Source organism: Pongo abelii, chromosome 12 (genome assembly GCF_028885655.2).
Source record: "Pongo abelii isolate AG06213 chromosome 12, NHGRI_mPonAbe1-v2.0_pri, whole genome shotgun sequence".
Classification (NCBI taxonomy): Eukaryota; Metazoa; Chordata; class Mammalia; order Primates; family Hominidae; genus Pongo; species Pongo abelii.
In genome coordinates, this window is record NC_071997.2 from 25,970,526 (window position 1) to 25,994,965 (window position 24,440).

Genomic DNA, 24,440 nt, shown 5'->3' on the forward strand with positions numbered 1-24,440 from the left:
GAGAGGAGCCTCCCACGTGCGGCCGGGCGAGGCCGAGGAACAGGAACGGCGTGGCTAGGAGACCAAGTCCCGGAGAAGGAGAGCTGGCCCCACTGGCAGAGAAAGGCGGGGAAGGGCGCGGAGGCGGAGCACTGGGCGGGTACCCGCCGGCGGCTCTCGCGCTGCGGCGCTGCTCCACCTTAAGCGTCTGGACCCCCTTAAGGGCGAGCGCTCAAGCAGCGAGCCCCGGGGGCGGGGCCTCCAATGCAAATGAGGGGCGTGGGCCGGCGGGGCGTGGCGGGCGGGGCGCTGACCTGACGTCAGGCTCGCGGCCCGGGCAGTTGGCTCGGCGGCAGCGGAGCGGCCAGAGCGGCCGGAGCGGCGGTGCCGAACGGGGCCGCGCGGCGTGGCGCTGGGAGCGGCGGCAGCGGCAGAGCCAGAGCAACATGGCGCCGGTGGGCGGGGGCGGGCGCCCGGGCGGCGGGCCGGCCCGCGGGCGCCTCCTCCTGGCGGCGCCGGTGCTGCTGGTGCTGCTGTGGGCGCTGGGGGCCCGGGGCCAGGGCAGCCCCCAGCAGGGCGCGATCGTGGGCATGAGGCTGGCGAGCTGCAACAAGTCGTGTGGGACGAACCCGGATGGCATCATCTTCGTGTCCGAGGGCAGCACCGTGAACCTGAGGCTGTACGGCTACAGCCTGGGCAACATCTCCAGCAACCTGATCTCCTTCACCGAGGTGGACGATGCCGAGACCCTCCACAAGTCCACCAGCTGCCTCGAGCTCACCAAGGACCTGGTCGTCCAGCAGCTGGTCAACGTGAGCCGCGGGAACACGTCCGGCGTGCTGGTGGTGCTCACCAAGTTCCTCCGGAGGAGCGAGAGCATGAAGCTGTATGCACTGTGCACCCGGGCCCAGCCCGACGGGCCCTGGCTGAAGTGGACGGACAAGGACTCACTGCTCTTCATGGTGGAGGAGCCTGGGAGGTTCCTGCCTCTCTGGCTGCACATTCTCCTAATTACGGTGCTGCTGGTGCTCTCGGGCATATTTTCTGGCCTCAACCTCGGGCTTATGGCCCTGGACCCCATGGAGCTGCGCATCGTGCAGAACTGTGGCACCGAGAAGGAGAGGCGCTATGCCCGCAAGATTGAGCCCATCCGGCGCAAAGGCAACTACCTTCTCTGCTCGTTGCTCCTAGGGAACGTGCTGGTCAACACCTCCCTCACCATCCTTCTAGACAACCTCATCGGGTCCGGCCTCATGGCGGTGGCCTCCTCCACCATTGGCATTGTCATCTTTGGGGAGATCCTACCTCAGGCCCTGTGCTCCCGACATGGGCTGGCTGTGGGTGCCAACACCATCCTTCTCACCAAATTCTTTATGCTATTCACCTTCCCCCTCAGTTTTCCCATCAGCAAGCTCCTGGACTTTTTTCTGGGCCAGGAGATTCGCACTGTTTACAACCGGGAGAAGCTGATGGAAATGTTGAAGGTGACGGAGCCCTATAATGACCTCGTGAAAGAGGAGCTCAATATGATCCAGGGTGCCCTGGAACTACGGACCAAAACTGTAGAGGATATCATGACCCAGCTCCAGGACTGCTTCATGATCCGCAGCGATGCCATCCTGGACTTCAACACCATGTCGGAGATTATGGAAAGCGGCTATACCCGCATCCCGGTGTTCGAAGAGGAGCAGTCCAATATTGTAGATATTCTCTACGTCAAAGACTTGGCCTTTGTGGACCCCGATGACTGCACCCCCCTCAAGACTATCACTCGCTTCTATAACCACCCGGTGCACTTTGTCTTCCATGACACCAAGTTGGATGCCATGCTGGAGGAGTTCAAGAAGGGTAAGGCCAGATGTAGTTCCACTGGTTCAATTTCCTCGTGACGCCTCTTTCCCCCTGGCGTGTTTTGTGTTTGCTGGCTTTAGTGTTCTGTTTGTGTGACTCTGTGTCCCTTTGCCTATCACTTCCTATGCTTCTGAGGTGAATGATTTTGGAGCAGTAGACCCATTCTCAAGTGTCTGCTGTCTGCCAGGTAGTGTGCTGTGTGCTCCTGATGAATCAAAGCTGAATAAGACGCACTCGCTCCCTTGGAGGGCTGGAGCAAGGCCTCAGGGAGCTATTGAAGCAAGACAGACTAAGACAGATGCCTGAAAAGAGGCCAGGGCGATGGAGATTTAGAGTATGGGGTGGAGTCAGGAAGGGGCTGGGAAATTGGGGAATTCACAGGGGAAGGAGCATTTGAGGAGAATCTTAAAAGGTAGAGAGGCTTGCTGCTTGAGGCAGAGGGAACCCGGCAAGCAGAGAACGGGAGTGGAGAAGCAAAGGTGTGCTTGTGGTACAGCAGGTGGTCCTGTTTGGTGGGCATAGTGGCTCTGATGCTTAATGGTCAATGGGTGGAGTAGTTTGGGGCCCGGTGGTGGACGCTAAGTTTGCTCCCAGCTTGGAGCTACAGGTTTTTGAGCGGGGGAGTGATGTTACTGGAGGTGCTAGCCCACAGAAGCAGAACTGGGAGGTTTCTAATTGGCTCGCTTCTCAGAACAATGCCAAGTAGCGCTTTCGACTATTCAGCAGAAGCAAGCAGATTAAGTTTTGGTAATTGTGGCGCCAACGTAAGCTTCCCTCCAGTGGTCTGCTGGAAATCCTCAGCTGCCTTGCACTGCCTTGTGTTTTTTTCTCACCTGGGTTCTTGGCCATTTCGCAGGTAGTTAGAGAGGCATTTGGAGGGTTTACTCTTCAGCCTCAAAGCTCAAGGTACACACTCCTTTTCTTCCAGCAAAATTTTCCTCCCACCTCTGCCATTCAGAAACCCTCAAAGTGGCAGTAAACAAGCCAATTATGGAGTGGAACCCTCCCGGGCTGAAGGAAGTGAGGAGGCAGAAAGGGAAGCTCTTTTTAAAGGAATGAGGGTGAGGGGCTCATCCTAAACTTGGGGACTTTGCTTTCTAAACATGCTCCCAGCCTTCATTCCCACAGGAGAGCTCCTACTGGCTGAGGCTGCTCAGGCCGCCCTAGGGCTTGGAGGGACTTCAGAATCCTAGCAGGGAGTGAGCTAGCAGGTGTTTCTGTAACGGAGAGTGGAGGACAGCTTTGGAGTGGGATAGGGAGGAGCTGGCTTTGCCAGGTTTGGTCTGAAAAGATGCTGGGGTCAGGGCCAGGGTGATGGGTTGGTACCCTCCTAAGTTCAACAGACTGAATCTTAGCATCGGAGCTGAGGACCACTTGAGTAAAGTAAGCCAGAGTCTGGGAGAGCCCCAGGGAAGGTGGCTTCCCTGCAGAGACTGGAGAGACAGACCCTGGTGGTGAAGGCAGAGGCTGCGGTGGGGCGGGGGTGGGGGCGGTTTTGGGAGTGCAGACCCAGGAATCAGGTTTTGCCAGGTGCCCGAGCCTGGGAAAGACAAGCAGTGAGAATCTGTGCCCCACCCCCACCCTAAGCCTTGGGACCTGAAGACTTTTCCTATTGCTTAGTTGGGAACCTGATTAGGACCCTCCAGGGCAACTTCCTCCTCACTGCCTCTGTGGTGTTTGGGACTATGGCTTGTGACACACCCAATAGCACCTTCCCATCAGTTCATTTGGAATCTGGATCCAACCAGTATGGATTGGTCTGACCAGTCTCCCAGTCTTGATCAGCAGGGCTGAGTTCTCTTGGGTGGGAGCCTCCTGGGTCTTGAGAGGGCTGTCTTTGGGCTCTGTCTTGTCAAGTGCTCTTTCATTAAGTTGGGAAAACAGAGCTAGCATCTCTTAGGCCAGAGCAGAGCTCTGCTGCGCCAGAGTCCCCAGGTTCAGTTTACTCCGGGAAACTCTTCTCCTTAACAGAGGCCAATAGCCTGAGGCCAAGCCCTGGAGCAGTGCTGGTAAACCCAGGTAACTGCACACAGGCTGCCCAGCACAGCAGGCCACCCTGGAGATGGTGATAGTCCCCCCTCTCTACCCACCCCCCACAAATGAACAGGCCCTGCGGCTTTATGCCATCACTTACTTCCCCATTCTCAGAGGTCTTGGAAAACCAGTTTTAACTCATTGCACGCCGGGTTCCCTGCAGTGTGGCCTCTTCCAGACCTTCCAATCTGGCATCCACCTTCTTAGTCTGAGATTGCCCAGGACACAGCACACACCTAGTGTACATCTGCAATTTAAGAGTTTCTTGGCCAGGCGCGGTGGCTCATGCCTGTAATCCCAGCACTTTGGGAGGGCAAGGCGGACAGATCACGAAGTCAGGAGATTGAGACCATCCTGGCTAACATGGTGAAACCCTGTCTCTACTAAAAATACAAAAAAGTGGCTGGCCGTGGTGGCACGTGGTGGCACATGCCTGTATCCCCAGCTACTCGGGAGGTTGAGGCAGGAGAATCACTTGAACCCGGGAGGCAGAGGTTGCAGTGAGCCCAGATCGCACCACTGTACTCCAGCTTGGGCGACTGAGCAAGACTCTGTCTCAAAAAAAAAAAGAGTTTAGGAGTCTGGTGTTGGGAATGCTTTTTTTTTTTTTTTTTTTTTTTTTTGCTAAGAGAAACAAGTGAGCAAATTTAGAACAGCTGGCATTGTTATTTGTTTGTTCGTTGTTGTTCTTTTTTTTTTTGAGACAGAGTTTCGCTCTTGTTGCCCAGGCTGGAGTGTAATGGCACAATCTCGGCTCACTGCAACCTCTACCTCCCGGGTTAAAGCGATTCTTCTGCCTCAGCCTCCCAAGTAGCTGGGGTTACAGGCATGTGCCACCACCCCTGGCTAATTTTGTATTTTTAGTAGAGACGGGGTTTCGCCATGTTGGTCAGGCTGGTCTTGAACTCCCGACCTCAGGTGATCCACCCGCCTTGGCCTCCCAAAGTGCTGGGATTACCGGTGTGAGCCACCCCGCCCAGACTTTCAGCTGGCATTGTTAACAGCACCAGAGTCAGAGCTGGGGCGACTGTCTAGTCCAGCATCTCTCTCTTGAGGGTCTGTCCTGGACCCTCCTCCACCCCAGGTTGGGTGAGGGTCCTGAGCCTAGCTTTGCCAGAGTCCTTCTGCCCCACAGGTAATCCTCGTTTAGGGCCTTTGTATTCTTTCTTTCCCCTTTCCAGCATTATAAGCTCCTTGAGGGTAGAGGCCATGCCTTCTTAGTGTTTTCACCACTCAGTGCTTGGTAAAGAGACGGGTCTCCAGTAAGTGTTGGACAAATGAATGAACAATGGATGACTCTCTGGCAAGCCCCACTGGCCTTTTTGCTGTTCTTTTTTTCTTTCTTTCTTTCTTTTTTTGAGACGGAGTTTCGCTCTCATTGCCCCAGCTGGAGTGCAGTGGCACCATCTTGGCTCACTACAACCTCCACCTCTGATTCTCCTGTCTCAGCGTCTGGAGTAGCTGGGATTACAGGCGCCCGCCACCACGCCCAGCTAATTTTTGTATTTTTAGTAGAGATGGGGTTTCACCATGTTGGCCAGGCTGGTCGCGAACTCCTGACCTCAGGTGATCCACCCACCTCAGCCTCCCAAAGTGCTGGGATTACAGGAGTAAGCCACCGCACCTGGCTTTTTTTTTTTTTTTTTTTTTTTTTGAGACAGAGTTTCACTCTGGCATGATCTCGGCTCACTGCAACCTCTGCCTGCCAGGTTCAAGCTATTCTTGTGCCTCAGCCTCCCAAGTAGCAGGGATTACAGGTGCGTACTACCACATCTGGCTGATTTTTGTATTTTTAGTAGAGATGGGGTTTCACCATGTTAGCTAGGCTAGTCTTGAACTCCTGACCTCAAGTGATCTGCCCACCTCGGCCTCCCAAAGTGCTGGGATTACAGGTGTGAGCCACTGTGCCTGGCCCTTTTTGCTGTTCTTAAACACACCAGGATGCTCCCACCCTGGGGCCTTTGCCCTGGTTGTTTCCTTGGGCTGGAATATTCTTCCCCAGAAGTCAGCATGGCTCACTGTCTTCCCAGGTCACCTCTCAGTGGGGCCTTCTTGCCACCTTGTTTAAAACTGCACCCACCATCCCACCCCAACTTCCTAATCTCCGCTGCCCTGTGCTGATTTCTCCTCTTCTCGTAGCACGCATCGCTCTCTAGCATCTATGTAATTTGCTGATTTACTGTGTTGTCTACTGTCTGTCTATTCCCACTGGCATATAAGTTTCAAAGGGCAGGTCTCTCTGTTTTGCTCGTCAATGTATCTCTAGCCCCTAGAATGGCTCTTGGCACATAGTAAGGCCTCCATCCATGGCACTGAGTGAGTAAGTGAGTGAATGAATACCTGTCTGGTTTGGCAGAGGATCGTTCCCATTTTAATAGTGTTAGAATTCTGAGGAGCTGATGAGTGCAAAGAAAAATGGGTGTTGTGCACTTACCGGGTTCAGAGTTCCAGCCACACAGGACAGACAGGAGGAGCGCCTGGGATGACATGTCAGGGACTGAGAAGTAGAGTTTGGGGCCTTGAGTGTGATGCATGGTTCCTCTCCATGTGCCTCAGTTTCCCCACCAATAAGCGGTCTTTGGCCACTGGGGGTTTACACAGCTTCCCTCATTAGATGAGTCATTAATGTGCTCCCGCACACTTAGAGACGGGCTAGGGGCTCGGTGCAGAGGTAGGGGCCGAGTGTCCCTAGGAGTAAGGCAGGGGTACAGCCTTGCAGCACTTCTGTATCCCAGATCACGGCAGTTAGTGCCAGATATCTGTGGAACCCCATGCTGCGTGCAAGACGTGATGCTAGGTGCTGCAGGACCACAGGAGTAAGATCATCGAGTTGGTGAGACAAGCCCTCAGGCCTGAGAGTCTCCTGTGATTTGAACCTTGGCCCTTTCACTTAAACCTCGCCTAGAACTGTTTGCAGTACTAGATGTTGTGGGTGGGTTTGTCCACCTTGGAATCTCAGAACAAAGGCACCTCCAGCTCTTCCTGCCCCAGTTTGTGTTTTGCCTTCACCACTCTCCCAGACCCTGAAGCAAAGTAATGAAGGAAGAGGGCAGAGCTCTGCACCCCCGCTTGCAGCCCACCTTCCAGCTTCTAGCTGTGCCTCACCCTCTGGGACACTCCTTCCCTCCCAGGTACTTAGCTCATCTTTAAACACCTTATCTTTCCCCACCCACCTTATAACCACCTAGACCCTGTATAGACCTGGGTGTAACTCCAGCCAGCCTGGTCACTGACCTGTGAGGTGGCCTTGGACCTGTTACTCCTCCTCTCAGCAAGGTAGTGCAGTATAAATTGGTGGGGAAAAGCTAGAAATATTTTCATTAAAAAATCCTCCTGGCTGTGGCTCACGTCTGTAATCCTAGCACTTTGGGAGCTCTTTGGGTGGGTCACTTGAGGCCAGGAGTTCGAGACCAGCCTGGCCAACATGGCAAAACCCCATCTTTACTAAAAAAATGCAAAAATTAGCTGGGTATGATGGCACATGCCTATAATCCCAGCTACTGGGGTGGCTGAGGTAGGAGAATCGCTTGAACGGAGATTGCAGTGAGCTGAGATTGCACCACTGCACTCCAGCCTGAGCGACAGAGCAAGACTCTGTCTCAAAAAACAAAACAAAACAAAACAAAAAACAACAAAACACCCATATTTTCATCTAGGCCGTGTCAGATTTTCCCACTGACTGAATTTTATTCCCGCAACAACTGTATAAAGTTGAGAAAAAACACTGCATGATTTTTGCATTCACTTTTGGTTCCTCTCATCTGACACACCTTAAGTAACTTATCCTCCGCACCCCACCCTCCCATCCGCACCTGCTTGTTCATCCATTTGTTCAATCAACAGTGACCATTTTGAAGCCTGTGTGTCAGACACTGTGCAGGCTGTTGGGAATCAGAGATGCATAAAACTGCCCTGTTCACAGAACTCACAGTCTACCAAGGAGAGAGACACATGAACAACGCCTAGCTGCACAGAGCTCACAGACAGGGTGCCGTGGGGCTGAGGGAGGGCAGGCCTGCGAGATGCTTCTGAAGTGAGAGTAACTAGACTCATTGATCCTTATGGAGATCTGGGAGTCAGGGCCCGGAAGTAGTTGTGAAAGTCTGAGGTTGCTAGCTTGGGATTCAGGTTGATTATGTCATTTAACTGCAATCGGGAGAGGGGGATGAAGAGACAGTTTAGTGAGGGCAGAGAGAGGTAAGTGGTGGTAATAATAATGGTGTGACCTGTTACTGAGCTCCTTCTCCGTGCTCAGCATTGTTTACACTAGAGCTTCTCACACTCGACTGCCTGGACATTTTGTTAAAATGCAGACTTGAACTCAGTGGGTCTGGGTGGGGCCTGAAAGTCTGCATTTCTGACAGGTTCTCAGATGATGCCCATGCTGCTGGCCCTGGACCACACCAGTGTGCGGTAACATCTAGGCAGGCATGCAGGGGAAAATGCCCACGTGAGGCTGAGGAGCAAGGCCAGGACAACGCTAAAAGGTTTAAGAGTCGGCCAAGAGGCCGGGTTCGGTGGCTTACGCCTGTAATCCCAGCACTTTGGGAGGCCGAGGCGGGCGGATCATGAGGTCAGGAGATCGAGACCATCCTGGCTAACACGGTAAAACCCTGTCTCTACTAAAAATACAAAAAATTAGCTGGGTGTGGTGGTGGGCGCCTGTAGTCCCAGCTACTCGGGAGGCTGAGGCAGGAGAATGGTTGAACCCGGGAGGCGGAGCTTGCAGTGAGCAGAGATCGCGCCACTGCACTCCAGCCTGGGCAACAGAGCGAGACTCTGTCTCAATAAAAAAGGAGTCAGCCAAGAGCAGGCAGAATGGAGAGAGAGCTGCTGGGCACAGTGGCTTTGTAATCCCAGCACTTTGGGAGGCTGAGGCAGGTGGATCACCTGAGGTCAGGAGTTCAAGACCAGCCTGACCAACATGGCGAAACCCCGTCTCTACTAAAAATACAAAAATTAGGCATGGTGGTGGGTGCCTGTAATCCCAGCTACTGCGGAGGCTGAGGCAGGAGAATAGCTTGAATTAGGAGGCGGAGGTTGCAGTGAGCCGAGACTGCGCCATTGCACTCCAGCCTGGGTGACAGAATGAGACTGTCTCAAAAAGAAAAAAAAAAAAAAAGAACGTGTGAGAGAGGAGAGGACAGTGCAGGGGGTGTCAGTGTGTAAAAGCTGGGCTGAGGCGACTCCTTGATGGAGACGAAGAGAACCTAGGGGGCACGGTATTCGGGAGCCTCCTTGGAGGGTCAGATGGGGTGAGGACCATGCACAAACTGTGGGATGGGACCTTAGGCTGTGGGGTGCCCAGTGAGAGCAGCCTCGGACAAGTGGTGCCTGAAGGCAGCTGTGCACTGGTTCTCCGTCAGCCCTGCCTGGTAATAGCCTCAACATGGTGATTTGATCTCAAGAAGCTGCCCGGGGGCAGGTGTATCTGAGAGTGACAGGAGCTGGTTGATACTCCGGGTGCAGGCAGAGGTCCCAGCAGGGACAGCTGACAGAACTGTGGCCAGGCTCCTTCTCACTTTCCCTTTAGTGCAGTGCTGTGGGAAGGGAACATGAGCACGTGGAGGGGCCTGGTGCGTGCCAGCCGGCGGGCAGCTGCACCTCCTTCCTGGCTGGCCCCGTGCAGCCTATGGGCGGGTTCCCAAAGAGGAGCCAGAACTGAGAGGACACTCACGTGTCTTCACTTGACAGTTCTCTTCTCAGAGCTCTTGTTTGTGCAATGGAAGGCAATGCTGTGCATCGAGGCCCTGATAGGTTCTTAGTTATTCAGGTGTTTACTTTTCAAAGGTCTCGTATTTTTAACTAGGAAATCCCGCTCCAGTGTTTTTCTGCTCACCTCTGGTCAGGACGGGAAGCACCGAGCAGATGTTTAACCTTGAAAATGGGTGAATACACAGGAGCACAACATCAGGGAATGGCCCTACAGGATCAGCAGGGGGCCCTTGGGAAGGGGAGGCCTGTCTCATAAGTAAAAGTCTGGGAAGACATTTCAGCGGAATTTGCTAGGGCGGGTAGACATGGCGTTTTCCACTCCAGTACGTGTTGCCCTGGGAGAGCTTGGACAAGACCTGAAGGCTGAGAGGTGAGCCTTGCCATCCTCCGCAGCAGCTTTGGGGGTGTGGCTCAGGCCTCTCAGGCTGCTTCCCATCCTCTTCTAGAGGGACTTGGGGGTGCGGATCCCTGGGTGCCTTCTCTCTGCACCCCTCCCACATGAACCTGGTTGACTGAACAGCAAGGACATCTTTGAGGGGAAGGAAGCCTGGCTCCTCTGAAGGAGTCGCTACTACAGGCCTCCAGTGTCTTTCAGGGCGGGGGCCAGCATGGTTGTCCTGCACTGAGCGCTGGCTCCTGAAAGGCCGCGCAGCCATGGAGAGTGTGTATGGAAAGGCAGCCTGGGCCAGGCCTCTGTCGCTGCCTTGGTGACTGATTTTCGCAGAGCCTTCTGGTTCCTTCTTCCCAGCCCGTGGGAGATGGACAGGCTGTCTCGAAGCCTTCCTGTGATCTTAGGGATTCTTGGAACTCCTTACCAGAACTGACTCTGAGATGTGTGAAGGTGCTAGAATTTCCAGAGGTACCCAGCTGGCCCTCGGCTGAGCGGGTGGGAAGCAGCTGTCTGGCCGGTAGCTGCCATTTGCTCCAACCTGCTGCAGTACAGCTCTCAGCCCCTGTGTCTGCTGCCACGCCTGCCCTGCACCTCGCTTACCCCTCTCCTCTCACCAGGAAGTACTGTCGTGGAGAGGGCTGGAAGCTCCATAAAGGGCCCCTGGCTTATGTCATAGGCTAGAGCCTGGACTCCTTACTTCTGTGCCTATTCCACTGTTAGATGATTTTCTTTTTGTTTAATTTTTTTATTAGTGTTTATTATTTTTCCGTAGCCATAAAAAAGATACATCTCATTGCTGGAACTTGTCTCTATTAAAAACAAAACAAAACAAAACAAAACAAAACGAAAACCTTATAACAAACAGCATGGCTGGGTGCAGTGGTTCACACCTATAATCCCAGTACTTTGGGAGGCCGAGGCGGGTGGATCACTTGAGGTCAGGAGTTCGAGACCAGCCTGGCCAACATGGTGAAAACCTGTCTCTACTAAAAAAATACAAAAAATTTTAGCCGGTCGTGGTGGTGCATGCCTGTAATCCCAACTACTTGGGAGGCTGAGGCAGGAGAATTGCTTGAACCGAGTAGGTGGAGGTTGCAGTGAGCCAAGATCGTGCTATTGCACTCCAGCCGGGGTGACAGAGCCAGACTCCATCTCAAAAAAAAAAAAAAGAAAAAAGAAAAAAGAAAACTTTGTCTGCATGCTTTTTGGAACACAGTTTAGATGGGTTCTTCAGATTTCCTGCTGATAAGAAATTAAATCCTTATCCCCGTCATCCTTTGGGAGTCTCTCAGAGAATCTGCAACTGGACAAGGGCTGGGCAGTGCTGTGCGCCTCTGCGGGAAGGTGAGCCCAGAGGCTGGGTGTATAGCTCCTAGTTTGTTTTGCTGGGGGTTAAACTTGGTGTTGCTGGAGCATTCCCCAGAGGTTACGATCAGAGTTGCTTCCATGCTGCAGGGCTGATTTACTGTGAAAGGGTAGGGTTGTTGCAGGACTGGTTTCCCAGGCTCTCTGGAACGCCTGGTCTCTGGCCAGGAGGCAGCCTGGAGCCTCAGTGCAAGGAGGATCCCTCCCCCACCCCAAGTAGGGCCACTCCCACCCATGTGCACACCCACACTCATACCCCCACATAGGCACAGGCAGGCTCACTCCCACTTATGCTCACACACATACTCATACCCCCCACAAAGGCACAGGCAGGCTCACTCCCACCTATGCTCACACACACACTCATACCCCTCACATAGACACAGGCAGGCGCTCACACACACATGTGCACACACACACTCATACCCCCAACATAGGCACAGACAGGCTCACTCCCACCTATGCTCACACACACACTCATACCCCCCACAAAGGCACAGGCAGGCTCACTCCCACCTATGCTCACACACACACTCATACCCCCCACAAAGGCACAGGCAGGCACTCACACACACATGTGCACACGCACACTCATACCCCCACATAGGCACAGGCAGGCTCACTCCCACCTATGCTCACACACACACTCATACCCCCCACAAAGGCACAGGCAGGCGCTCACACACACGTGCACACACACACTCATACCCCCACATAGACACAGGCAGGCTCACTCCCACCTATGCTCACACACACACTCATACCCCTCACATAGACACAGGCAGGCGCTCACACACACATGTGCACACACACACTCATACCCCCAACATAGGCACAGGCAGGCTCACTCCCACCTATGCTCACACACACACTCATACCCCCCACAAAGGCACAGGCAGGCGCTCACACACACGTGCGCACACACACTCATACCCCCACATAGGCACAGGCAGGCTCACTCCCACCTATGCTCACACACACACTCATACCCCCCACAAAGGCACAGGCAGGCGCTCACACACACGTGCACACACACACTCATACCCCCACATAGACACAGGCAGGCTCACTCCCACCTATGCTCACACACACACTCATACCCCTCACATAGACACAGGCAGGCGCTCACACACACATGTGCACACACACACTCATACCCCCAACATAGGCACAGGCAGGCTCACTCCCACCTATGCTCACACACACACTCATACCCCCCACAAAGGCACAGGCAGGCGCTCACACACACATGTGCACACACACACTCATACCCCCACATAGGCATGGGCAGGCTCACTCCCACCTATGCTCACACACACACTCATACCCCCCACAAAGGCACAGGCAGGCACTCACACACACATGTGCACACACACACTCATACCCCCATATAGGCACGGGCAGGCTCTACTCCCACCCATGCGCACATACACACTCATACCCCTCACATATACAGGCAGGCGCTCACACATGTGCACACACACACTCATACCCCTCACATAGACACAGGCAGGCGCTCACACACACATGCACACACACACACTCATACCCCTCACATAGACACAGGCAGGCGCTCACACACACATGCACACACACACACACTCATACCCCCACATAGACACAGGCAGGCTCACTCCCACCTATGCTCACACACACACTCATACCCCTCACATAGACACAGGCAGGCGCTCACACACACATGTGCACACACACACTCATACCCCCAACATAGGCACAGGCAGGCTCACTCCCACCTATGCTCACACACACACTCATACCCCCACATAGGCACAGGCAGGCTCACTCCCACCTATGCTCACACACACACTCATACCCCCCACAAAGGCACAGGCAGGCGCTCACACACACGTGCACACACACACTCATACCCCCACATAGACACAGGCAGGCTCACTCCCACCTATGCTCACACACACACTCATACCCCTCACATAGACACAGGCAGGCGCTCACACACACATGTGCACACACACACTCATACCCCCAACATAGGCACAGGCAGGCTCACTCCCACCTATGCTCACACACACACTCATACCCCCCACAAAGGCACAGGCAGGCGCTCACACACACATGTGCACACACACACTCATACCCCCACATAGGCATGGGCAGGCTCACTCCCACCTATGCTCACACACACACTCATACCCCCCACAAAGGCACAGGCAGGCACTCACACACACATGTGCACACACACACTCATACCCCCATATAGGCACGGGCAGGCTCTACTCCCACCCATGCGCACATACACACTCATACCCCTCACATATACAGGCAGGCGCTCACACATGTGCACACACACACTCATACCCCTCACATAGACACAGGCAGGCGCTCACACACACATGCACACACACACACTCATACCCCTCACATAGACACAGGCAGGCGCTCACACACACATGCACACACACACACACTCATACCCCCACATAGACACAGGCAGGCTCACTCCCACCTATGCTCACACACACACTCATACCCCTCACATAGACACAGGCAGGCGCTCACACACACATGTGCACACACACACTCATACCCCCAACATAGGCACAGGCAGGCTCACTCCCACCTATGCTCACACACACACTCATACCCCCACATAGGCACAGGCAGGCTCACTCCCACCTATGCTCACACACACACTCATACCCCCCACAAAGGCACAGGCAGGCGCTCACACACACGTGCACACACACACTCATACCCCCACATAGACACAGGCAGGCTCACTCCCACCTATGCTCACACACACACTCATACCCCTCACATAGACACAGGCAGGCGCTCACACACACATGTGCACACACACACTCATACCCCCAACATAGGCACAGGCAGGCTCACTCCCACCTATGCTCACACACACACTCATACCCCCCACAAAGGCACAGGCAGGCGCTCACACACACATGTGCACACACACACTCATACCCCCACATAGGCATGGGCAGGCTCACTCCCACCTATGCTCACACACACACTCATACCCCCCACAAAGGCACAGGCAGGCACTCACACACACATGTGCACACACACACTCATACCCCCATATAGGCACGGGCAGGCTCTACTCCCACCCATGCGCACATACACACTCATACCCCTCACATATACAGGCAGGCGCTCACACATGTGCACACACACACTCATACCCCTCACATAGACACAGGCAGGCGCTCACACACACATGCACACACACACACACTCATACCCCTCACATAGACACAGGCAGGCGCTCACACACACATGCACACACACACACTGATACTCCTCACATAGACACAGGCAGGCGCTCACACACACATGCGCACACACACACACTCATACCCCCACATAGACACAGGCAGGCGCTCACACACACATGCACACACACACACTCATACCCCTCACATAGACACAGGCAGGCGCTCACACACACATGCACACACACACACTCATACCCCCACATAGACACAGGCAGACGCTCACACACACATGCATACACACACACACTCATACCCCCACATAGGCACAGGCAGGCTCGCTGTCACCCATGCACGCACACACACACTCATACCCCCCACAAAGGCACAGGCAGGCGCTGTCACACACATGCTCAATCACACACACACACTCATACCCCGACATAGGCACAGGCAGGCTCACTCCCACCCATGCTCACACACCCACACTCATACTCCCCACAAAGGCACAGGCAGGCTCGCTCTCATGCACGCACACACACACACTCATACCCCCCACAAAGGCACAGGCAGGTGCTCACACACACATGCACACACACACACTCCCACCTCCCAGATGCACAGGCAGGGCCACTCACACATGTTCACACCCACCTGCTAACCCCCCATGTGCACACACAGGCTTGCAAACGCCCACATTTATGCATACATGGACTGTCACCAGGAGTCCTGCCTTAAACTGAAACCTATCTCTCATGAAACTTTCCCAAGAGTTAGAAGTCAGTTTCAAAAATTAGTAAATGCTTGTACAGTGTGATTTATTTCATGAAATGCTCAAAATAGTGACTTTCTCTTCAGCTGCTAGTGATCTGGTCATCCACATTGATGACTGTGTCCCCCTCAGACCTCATGGTGAGGACTAAGTGAGGTAAGGCGTGCAAGGTGCCGGGCCCTGTGCCCAGCACTGTGTAATCATGCGGTAAATATTAGTTATTTTTAAAATTATTATTGCTATTATCCAAAAGGTGCCCCAGTTGACACGATGCCAACCTGTGGCCACAGCGGTTCTCATACACTGTCTCCGTTGGCAGGCTGCCCTGCTGTTCAGGGTGGTGCCATTTTTGGAATTATAAATACACTGACACCTACTATGTACCCACAAAAATTTAAAATTAAATGAAATGGCCAGGCGCGGTGGCTCACGCCTGTAATCTCAGCACTTTGGGAGGTCGAGGTGGACAGACCACCTGAGGTCAGGAGTTTGAGACCAGCCTGGCCAACATGGTGAAACGCCGTCTCTACTAAAAGTACAAAAATTAGCCGGATGCGGTGGTCTGTGCCTGTAGTCCCACCTACTCAGGAGGCTAAGACTGGAGAATCACTTGAACCCAGGAGGTGGAGGTTGCAGTGAGCCAAGATCATGCCACTGTACTCCAGCCTGGGTGACAGAGTGAGACTCTATCTAAAAAAATTAAATAAAAAATAAATAAATATAGAAAGCTTATTAAAAATAAATAAATAAACTGAGCTCAAAAGAACCCTCTATAGAATTATATGCTAATTCAGATGCCATCTTATCTGAACCCCAGTGTATATAGTCAGGGTAACAGAAGGCAGAGCTCAAGGGAAAAAAATGAAAGTGAAACAGGAAATTCACCTCATTTACTTAGATTTCCCCCCTTCCAAATTGGGGAGAGTTAAACCCACCGTCCTGACCGCCAGCGCATCCATGTTCCGACTGCAGGAGCGTCATGTGAGGACTGTCCTGTGGGAGCGGGCAGGGGAAGGAAGAAGCACAGCTCTATTTGCCGGTCACGTGTTTTCATTTCAGCTTCACTGGTCCTCTGCTGCCTCCCAGGTGTCTCAGGGAGGGAGGGAAGAGGGCACCAGGTGAGTCTCTGTTCCCCTGGAGCCCCATCTTGCCTCCGCAACAAAGACCTGTGGTCACTTGGAGGCCAGGAGTTTGAGGTTACATGAGCTATGATTGTACCACTGCGCTTCAGTCTGGGTGGCAAAGCGAGACCCTGTGTTTAAAATTTTTAAAAAAATTAAAAAGCTAAAAAAAAAGAACGAACAGGAAATGCCTGTGTCTGTGTTAGTGGTTAACATTTATGAAATTATTATTTAATCCTCCAAGTGCTGTAGATGGGAAACTGAGGCTCAGAGAGGCCAACAGTCTTTCCCAGTCACATGACAGCTGAGTGGCAACCTCAGGCTGTGTGGCCCTAGCAGCCATGCTCTGAAGCACTATGCAGTGTCTCCTTGCAGTGAGATTGTAGCTGTTAAGAAAGAGAGCAGGCTGGGCGCAGTGGCTCATGCCTGTAATCCCAGCACTTTGGGAGGCTAGGGCGGGTGGATACCTGAGGTCAGGAGTTCAAGACCAGCCTGACCAACATGGCAAAACTGCATCTCTACTAAAAATACAAAAATTAGCTGGGTGTGATGTGTGCCTGTACTCCCAGCTACTTGGGAGGCTGAGGCAGGAGATTCGCTTGAACCCAGGAGGTGGAGGTTGCAGTGAGCAGAGATCGTGCCCACTGCACTCTAGCCTGGGAGACAGAGTGAGACTCCATCTCAAAAAAAAAAAAAAAAGCCAGAAGATTGGGAGATTCCAGTAAGTTCAGGCTAAAAAATGCTAAAAGATGTACTGTCAGTTTTAGATTTTTTTAGGTAAACTTTTTGCTGATGCATAATATAGAGAAAAGTGCATAAATCATAAGTGTACAGCCTGATAGTTTTTCACAAAACCAAACACCCCTAACTGCCACTGAGCTCCAGTAATAAAACATTACCCACACCCTGGAAGCCCACCCCTGACCCCATGCACCCTCCCAGTCCCTGCCCTGCTCCCTCAGTCATCATGGGTCAAATTTTTTCTGTTTCTAAACTTTTGTAAGTGAATCATATCATATATACACTTTTGTGTCTGGCTTCTGCTGAATGTTAAGGGTCTGAGCTTCATCCATTTGTGTGTAGCTGTCATTCATTCCTTTTGTTTGCTGTCATAATATTTCCTTATATAACCAGTAATATTGTTGATGGACATTGCATTGTTTCCAGTTTGGGACTATTACAAATGATGCTGCTAAGAACACTCTTGTGCATGTCTCTTGCTGAACATATGAAGGCATTTCTGTTGGGAATATGCCTGGGAATGGAATTGCTAAGGCACAGGGACAGTAGAGATGAGAGTTTTCCAAAGTGCTTGTATCAGTGTTCACTCCTATCCCCACCAACTCTGGTATTGTTAAGTATGTGTATATGTGTTTAATGTTTGCCATTCAGGTGTGTGCATGTGTCTCGTTGTGTTTTGTTTCTGTTTTGAGGCAGGGTCTCTCTGTCATCCAGGCCGGAGTGCAGTAGCATGATCACAGCTCACTGCAGCCCCAACCTCCCAGGCTCAAGCAGTCCTCCCACCTCAGCCTCCCAAGTAGCTGGGACCACAGGTGTGGGCCACCATGCCTGGCTAATTTTTTAATTTGTGTAGAGAATGTGGTCTTGCCTTGTTGTCCAGGCTGGTCTTGAACTCCTGGCCTCAAGCCATCCTCCCTCCTCGGCCTCCTAAAGTGCTGGGATTACACGCCGGAGCCACTGTGCCATTGTGGTTTTTTTTTTTTTTTTTTGAGGTGGAGTCTCGCTTTGTCGCCCAGGCTGGAGTGGAGTGGTGTGATCTCAGCTCACCGCAACCTTCACCTCCCGGGTTCAAGCGATTCCTCCGCCTCAGCCTCCCAAATAGCTGGGACCACAGGCCGCGCGCCACCGCGCCCAGCTAATTTTTTATATTTTAGTAGAGACGGGCTTTCACCGTGTTGATCAGGATGGTCTCGATCTCCTGACCTCATGATCCACCTACCTCAGCCTCTGAAAGTGCTGGGATTACAGGCGTGAGCCACCGCGCCCAGCCACCATTGTGTTTTTTTTAAATTTACTTTTATTGATACATAATAGCTATTTTCACAGTACATGTGATAATTTGATAGATTCATGTAATCAAATCAGGGTAATTGGGATATTCATCACCTTGAATAGTTGTGTGTTCTTTATGCTTGGAACATTTGAATTATTCTCTCCTAGTTATTTTGAAATGTAAAATTGACTAATGTTAACCATTATCACCTACTGATCTGTGGAGCACCAGGTCTTATTTCTTCTAAGTGTATATTTGTACCCATTAATCAACCTCTTTTCATCCCCCTCATTGTGGTTTTGAGATGGAGTCTTGCTCTGTTGCCCAGGCTGGAGTGCAGTGATGCGTCTCGGCTCACTGCAGCCTCTGCCTCATGGGTTCAAGCAATTCTCCTGCCTTAGCCTCCTGAGTAGCTGGAATTACAGGCATGAGCCACCATGCCAGGCTAATTTTTTTGTATTTTTAGTAGAGATGGGGTTTCACCATATTGGCCAGGCTGGTCTCGAACTCCTGACCTTGTGATCCTCTCACCTTGACCTCCCGAAGTGCTGGGATTACAGGCGTGAGCCACTGCGCCCCACCTCATTGTGATTTTAGTTTAGATTTCCCTAGTGAATTATGATATTGAGCACATTTTTATATGCTTATTATCCATTTGACTATTCTTTTTGTTTGTGTCTGTTAACTGTTTTCTTTTTTTTGTTTTTGAGACGGAGTCTCACTCTTGTTGCCCCGGCTGGAGTGTAATGGCGCAATCTCGGCTCACCACAACCCTGACCTTCTGGATTCAAGCAATTCTCCTGCCTCAGCCTTCCGAGTAGCTGGGACTTCAGGAGCCTGCCACCACACCCAGCTGATTTTTGTATTTTTAGTAGAAACAGGGTTTCACCATGTTGGCCAGGGTGGTCTCAATCTCTTGACCTTGTGATCTGCCCACCTCAGCCTCCCAAAGTGCCGGGATTACAGGCATGAGCCACCATGCCCGGCCTGTTGCCTGTTTTCTAGGAGGTTGTTTGCCTTGCCTTTTTATTTCTTTTTTGAGATACAGTCTCTCTGTCACGTAGGCTGGATGCCGTGATGCAATCATGGCTCACTATAGCTTCAACTTCCCAGGCTCAAGCAATGTATTCAACTTTACAACCTCCTGAGTAGCTGCGACCACAGGTGTGCGCCACCACACCTGGCTACTTTGAGACGGAGTCTCACTTTATTACTCAGTCTGGAGTGCAGTGGCACGATCTTGGCTCACTGCAACCTCTACCTACTGGGTTCAAGTGATTCTCCTGCCTTCGCCTCCTGAGTAGCTAGGATTACAAGCGCATGCCACCACACCTGGCTAATTTTTTATATTTTTGGTAGAGATGGGGTTTCACCATGTTGGCCAGGCTGGTCTTGAACTCCTGACCTCAGGTGATTCACCTGCCTTGGCCTCCCAAAGTGCTGGGATTACAGGCGTGAGCCACCATGCCCAGCCAACTTTGTGTATTTTTTGTAGAGAGGCGGTTTGCCCTATGTTGCCCTGGCTGGTCTTGAACTCTCTGCCTTTTTTTTTTTTTTGAAACAGGATCTTGCTTTGTCACCCAGGCTGGAGCACAGTAGTGCAATCTTGGCTCACTGAAGCCTCGACTTCCTGGGCTCAAGAAATCCTCCCACCTCAGCCCCCCAAGTAGCTGGGATCACAGGCACATGCCACCATGACTGGCTAATTTTTGTATATTTTGTGGAGGCGGGGTTTCACCATGTTGCCCAGGCGGGTCTTGAACTCTTGAACTCAAGTGATCTGCCCACCTTGGCCTCCCAAAGTGCTGGGATTACAGGTGTGAGCCATCGTGCCTTACCCTCTCTGCCTTTTTCTTAACCATGTTTAGGAGTTATTTATATATTATTTGTTCTATATATTCTTTATATAGTTAGGTATATCTGGGCCCTTTAAAAATTTATTTCTAGGGGCCAGGTGCAGTGGCTCACGCCTGTAATCCCAGCACTTTGGGAGGCCGAGGCAGGCAGATCACAAGGTCAGGAGTTCAAGACCAGCCTGGCCAAGATAGTGAAACCCTGGCTCTACTAAAAATACAAAAAAATTAGCTGGGCATGATGGCGGGCGCCTGTAATCCCAGCTACTAAGGAGGCTGAGACAGAGAATTGCTTGAACCCGGGAGGTGGAGATTGCAGTGAGTCGAGATGGCACCACTGCACTCCAGCCTAGGCGACAGAGCAAAACTCTGTCTCAAAAAAAAAAAAAAAAAATTATTTATACGTATCTTTTTTTTGTAGCTATTGTAAGCGGGATTGCCTTAACATTTTTTTTTTTTAATATGAGGGTCTCACTATGTTGCCCAGGCTGGTCTTGAACTCCTGGGCTCAAGTAATCCTCCTGCCTCAGCCTCCTCAGTAGCTGGGACTATAGGTGCATGCCACTTGTCCCAGCTAATTTTTATGAACCCTTTATCAGACATAGGTATTGCAAATATATTCTCCCACTCTGCGGATTCCCTTTTCACTCTCTAAGTTTTAGGATTTTAGCCTTTAAATAGCTTTTTTATTTTAAACATTTAATTGACAAAAACCATATATAGTTGTGGTGTACAACAAGCTAATTAATATGTGTGTGACCTTATATACTGTCTAAGTCTGGTTTGTGAGACTGGGTGATTTATTTATTTTATTTATTTATTTTTTTGAGATGGAGTCTCACTGTCGCCCAGGCTGGAGTGCGGTGGTACGATTTTGGCTCACTGCAAGCTCCGCCTCCCGGGTTCACGCCATTCTCCTGCCTCAGCCTCCCGAGTAGCTGGGACTACAGACGCCCGCCACCACGCCTGGCTAATTTTTTTTTTGTATTTTTAGTAGAGACGGACTTTCACCGTGTTAGCCAGGATGGTCTCGATCTCCTGACCTCGTGATCCACCCGCCTCGGCCTCCCAAAGTGCTGGGATTACAGGTGTGAGCCACCATGTCCGGCCTCACTTGTGCACTGCTAACCAACCGACTCTGTGTATGGGGGTTCTCATGACCTCAGGTTCAGTAATTCATTAGAACAACTCACAGAACTCAGGACGGTGCTACACTTAGGATTACAGGTTTTTGTTTTGTTTGTTATGTTTTTTTAAGAGACAGGGTTTTTTTTGTTTGTTTGTTTTTGTTTTTTGTTTTTTTTTTGAGATGGAGTCTCCCTCTATTGCCCAGGCTGGAGTCCAGTGGCATGATCTTGGCTCGCTGCAACCTCTGCCTCCTGGGTTCAAGCAATTCGTCTGCCTCAGCCTCCCCAAGTAGCTGGGACTACAGGCGCGTACCACCACACCCCGCTAATTTTTTTTTTTTTTTTTTTTTTGTATTTTTAATAGAGACGAGGTTTCGCCATGTTGGCCAGGCTGATCTCGAACTCTTTTTTTTTTTTTTTTTTTTGAGATGGAGTCTCACTCTGTTGCCCAGGCTGGAATGCAGTGGCACAATCTCGGCTTACTGCAAGCTCCGCCTCCCGGGTTCATGCCATTCTCCTGCCTCAGCCTCCTGAGTAGCTGGGACTACAGGCACCTGCCACCATGCCCAGCTAATTTTTGTGTTTTTTAGTAGAGACGGGGTTTCACTGTGTTAGCCAAGATGGTCTCACTCTCCTGACCTCGTGATCCACCTGCCTCAGCCTCCCAAAGTGCTGGGATTACAGGTGTGAGCCACCGTGCCCGGCCTGATCTCGAACTCTTGACCTCAGGTGATCCACCTGCCTCGGCCTCCTGAAGTGCTGAGATTACAGACTTGAGCCATCATGCCCAACCAAGAGACAGAGTCTTGTTCTGTTGCCCAGGCTAGAGCGCAGTGGCACAATCATAGCTCGCTGCAGCCTCAAACTCCTGGGCTTAAGTGATCCTCTACCTTGGCCTCCCAAAATGCTGAGATCACAGGCTTGAGCCACCATGCCCGGCCCTGATTATAGTTTTATTTTGAAGGATACACATAGGATGAGGCTTGGTCGGTCCTAGAGGAGCTTCATGCCCTCTGCCTGTGGTGTCAGGGCACTCTGTCTAGATATGTTAATGTATTCACCAACCAGGAAGCTCAGTGAGCTTTGGGGTCCGGAGTTTTTATCCAGACCTCATTACATACTCATGTTTGATTAAGTCATTCACCACAGGATTGAACCCAATCTCTAGACCCCTCCCTTCCCTGGAGGAAGGACAATTCAAAGCCCAAACTGGGTAATCACCTGCTTAGTCTTCATCATGTTGCCCAGGCTGTTCTGGAACTCCTGGGAAGGCTTTCAAAGTTGATCATTTTGTATGATTTTGCTACGATTTTTTGTAGATTTCCTTTACCAGATCAAGGAAATTCCCTTCTCCCCTTAGTTAGCTAAGAATTTTTATGATGAATAGATGTTGAATTTTGCCAAATGCTCTTTTTGTATCTGTTGAGATGATTGAATAACCTATTTTCTTTATTCTGAAATACACTGATTGATTTTTGAATGCTAATCCCAAATTTATTGTATAACTGGAGTAGAACTAACTTAGTGATATTATTCTGTTTGCACACCACTGTATTTGATTTGCCAATATCTTTATTTAGGATTTTGGCATCGGCCAGGTGCGGTGGCTCATGCCTGTAATCCCAGCACTTTGGGAGGCTGAGACAAGTGGATTGCTTGAGCCCAGAAGACCCTGTCTTTACTGAAAATAAAAAAATTAGCTGAGTGTGGTGGCATGAGCCTGTAGTCCCAGCTACTTGGGAGGCTGAGGTGGGAGGATCGTTTGAGCCTGGCAGGTGGAGGTTGCCGTGAGCTGAGGTTGCACCATTGCACTCTAGCCTGGGCGACAGAGTGAGACATTGTCTCAAAAAAAAAAAAAACAAAAAACAAAGAATTTTGGCATTTATGCTCATGAGACAGATGAGTCTATAATTGTTTTCCGGCTGTTAAACAGAAGAAAGACACCATATCATTTTCTTTTCTTTAATGGCAGGAAAAATAATTGTTTGATAGTGAGCAAGTAATATTCTTGTCCTCTTCTTCCCCTTCTGTTCCTACACCTAACAACCAGTATCAGCCTCTGGCATCACCTCAACTGTTGCTGTAGTTTTCCTCTCTGTTTGACATCAATGATTCCTTGGAATGATTTTAGTAGTTTGTAAACATTTGGAAACAGTATATGATTACTAGGAACCAACTGGGGTTTACTAAGGGGGAAAAAAGCTTATTTTCATTTCTTTTGTGTGTGTTGGGGAGGGTAGGATTACTAGGTTAGTGCAATGGAAAGCTAGTCCCAGAATAGATGTATTTCAGCAAAGTATTTAACAGAATTTCGGTTAAGTCTTTAGGATCAACCTGGGACCTGTGGGCTGGGATAGTGGTCCAGGCTGGGAATGGGGCTTACACGTGTAATCCTACCACTTTGGGAGGTCAATACGGGAGGATCTCTTGGGGTCAGGAGTTCAAGACCAGCCTGGTCAACATAGTGAGACTCTGTCTCTATATTAAAAATTATAAATAAAAAAAAATTAATGGTCCCACTTTTAGGTTGATTTGCCTGTGGATTATTAGCTGGTTGCCAAAAAGGTTCAAAGAATGGAGCCTCATAAGGCCATGAGTGAGCTGTGCCTCTCTGTAAGCAATTGAGCAAAGGTACAGTGGGGAAGGGGTTCCCCGCCACCTCTGGTAGGGGATGCTGGGGCAGGGGCCAGATGGCTGTGAGCCATGCTTCCAGCTCTGCAGTTCCAGGAGAAAAGGCCAGAGGGGCTTCTGAGAATACGGACTGGGTGGAAAGGAAGAAGCAGTTTGCTGGAAGGGTCTGAACTCAAAAGGAGGCTGATGGTGCTGGTAGGACTGCTGGGACCCCCTGCACCACCTGGCCACGGAGAGATCCTGCTCCCAGGGACCAGTGTCTGGGCGGGACACAGTTCACTCCTCTCTCCACTTCATGTTCTTTTTCTTCAGCAGATGGCTCAAGTTCCTTGTTTTTCTCCTTGCTTTCTGACAGCCCTAGCTTCTGAAACCTGC

At 51.3% G+C, this 24,440-nt stretch overlaps 1 protein-coding gene across 1 annotated transcript in view; it reads left to right on the forward strand.

Moving 5' to 3' along the window:
* Nucleotides 1-324: 324 nt before the first annotated feature.
* The window catches only part of CNNM4 (cyclin and CBS domain divalent metal cation transport mediator 4), a 51,316-nt gene continuing 27,200 nt past the window's right edge, over nt 325-24,440 (forward strand). Inside the window, 1 exon segment of the mRNA NM_001374331.1 lies at nt 325-1,827. Within this exon segment, the coding sequence (NP_001361260.1) occupies nt 426-1,827 (1,402 nt within the window). The 5' untranslated portion in view covers nt 325-425.